Source organism: Dipodomys ordii, unplaced genomic scaffold (genome assembly GCF_000151885.1).
Source record: "Dipodomys ordii isolate 6190 unplaced genomic scaffold, Dord_2.0 Scaffold112, whole genome shotgun sequence".
In the NCBI taxonomy this organism is placed as follows: domain Eukaryota; kingdom Metazoa; phylum Chordata; class Mammalia; order Rodentia; family Heteromyidae; genus Dipodomys; species Dipodomys ordii.
The window spans coordinates 175,639-176,105 of record NW_012267328.1 but is presented as its reverse complement, the minus strand read 5'-3'; the positions used below and the strand labels follow the sequence as shown (position 1 = coordinate 176,105).

Genomic DNA, 467 nt, shown 5'->3' with positions numbered 1-467 from the left:
CCCCTCCGGCCGCGCGCGCTCCCTATGCCGGGCTCCCCAGCACTGCCCAGCGCCGCGGGGCGCGTCGGGCACTGTAGTTCCTCGCTTCCCAGAGCCCCTGGTTTCAGCGCGCGCGCACACACACGTGCGCATACACACGTGCGCACACACACGATCTCTGAGGATCAGGGTTCGAAGCCTCTGATCTCAGTGAAACAGCAGAAAGCGATATGGTTCAAGGGGTAGAGCGCCAGCCTTGCGCAGAAAACCTGAGCACAGGCCCGGCCCGAGTTCAAGTCGCGGGCCAGCGCCCTCCCCGCCACCGGCAGTCGACATAACTGTTCTGCCTGCGCCATGGAGTCCGCACCTGCCGTCCCGGCCCCGCCGTCCCCGTTCGTGCCGTCCGCGGTCCAGGCGGTCACCCAGCGCGGCTGCCCATCCTGCGCCGTGCGCGCGTGGCTCTGTCGATGCGCACGGGTGGCACTGGG

The 467-nt window shown here is 69.0% G+C and overlaps 1 protein-coding gene across 1 annotated transcript in view; it reads right to left on the bottom strand.

Moving 5' to 3' along the window:
• Positions 1 to 467, bottom strand: part of Stk10 (serine/threonine kinase 10) — a 55,570-nt gene that overhangs the window by 54,813 nt on the left and 290 nt on the right. Inside the window, exon 2 of the mRNA XM_013028611.1 lies at positions 347 to 462. Coding sequence (XP_012884065.1) covers positions 347 to 462 — 116 coding nt within the window. The remainder of the gene's footprint in view (positions 1 to 346; positions 463 to 467) is intronic.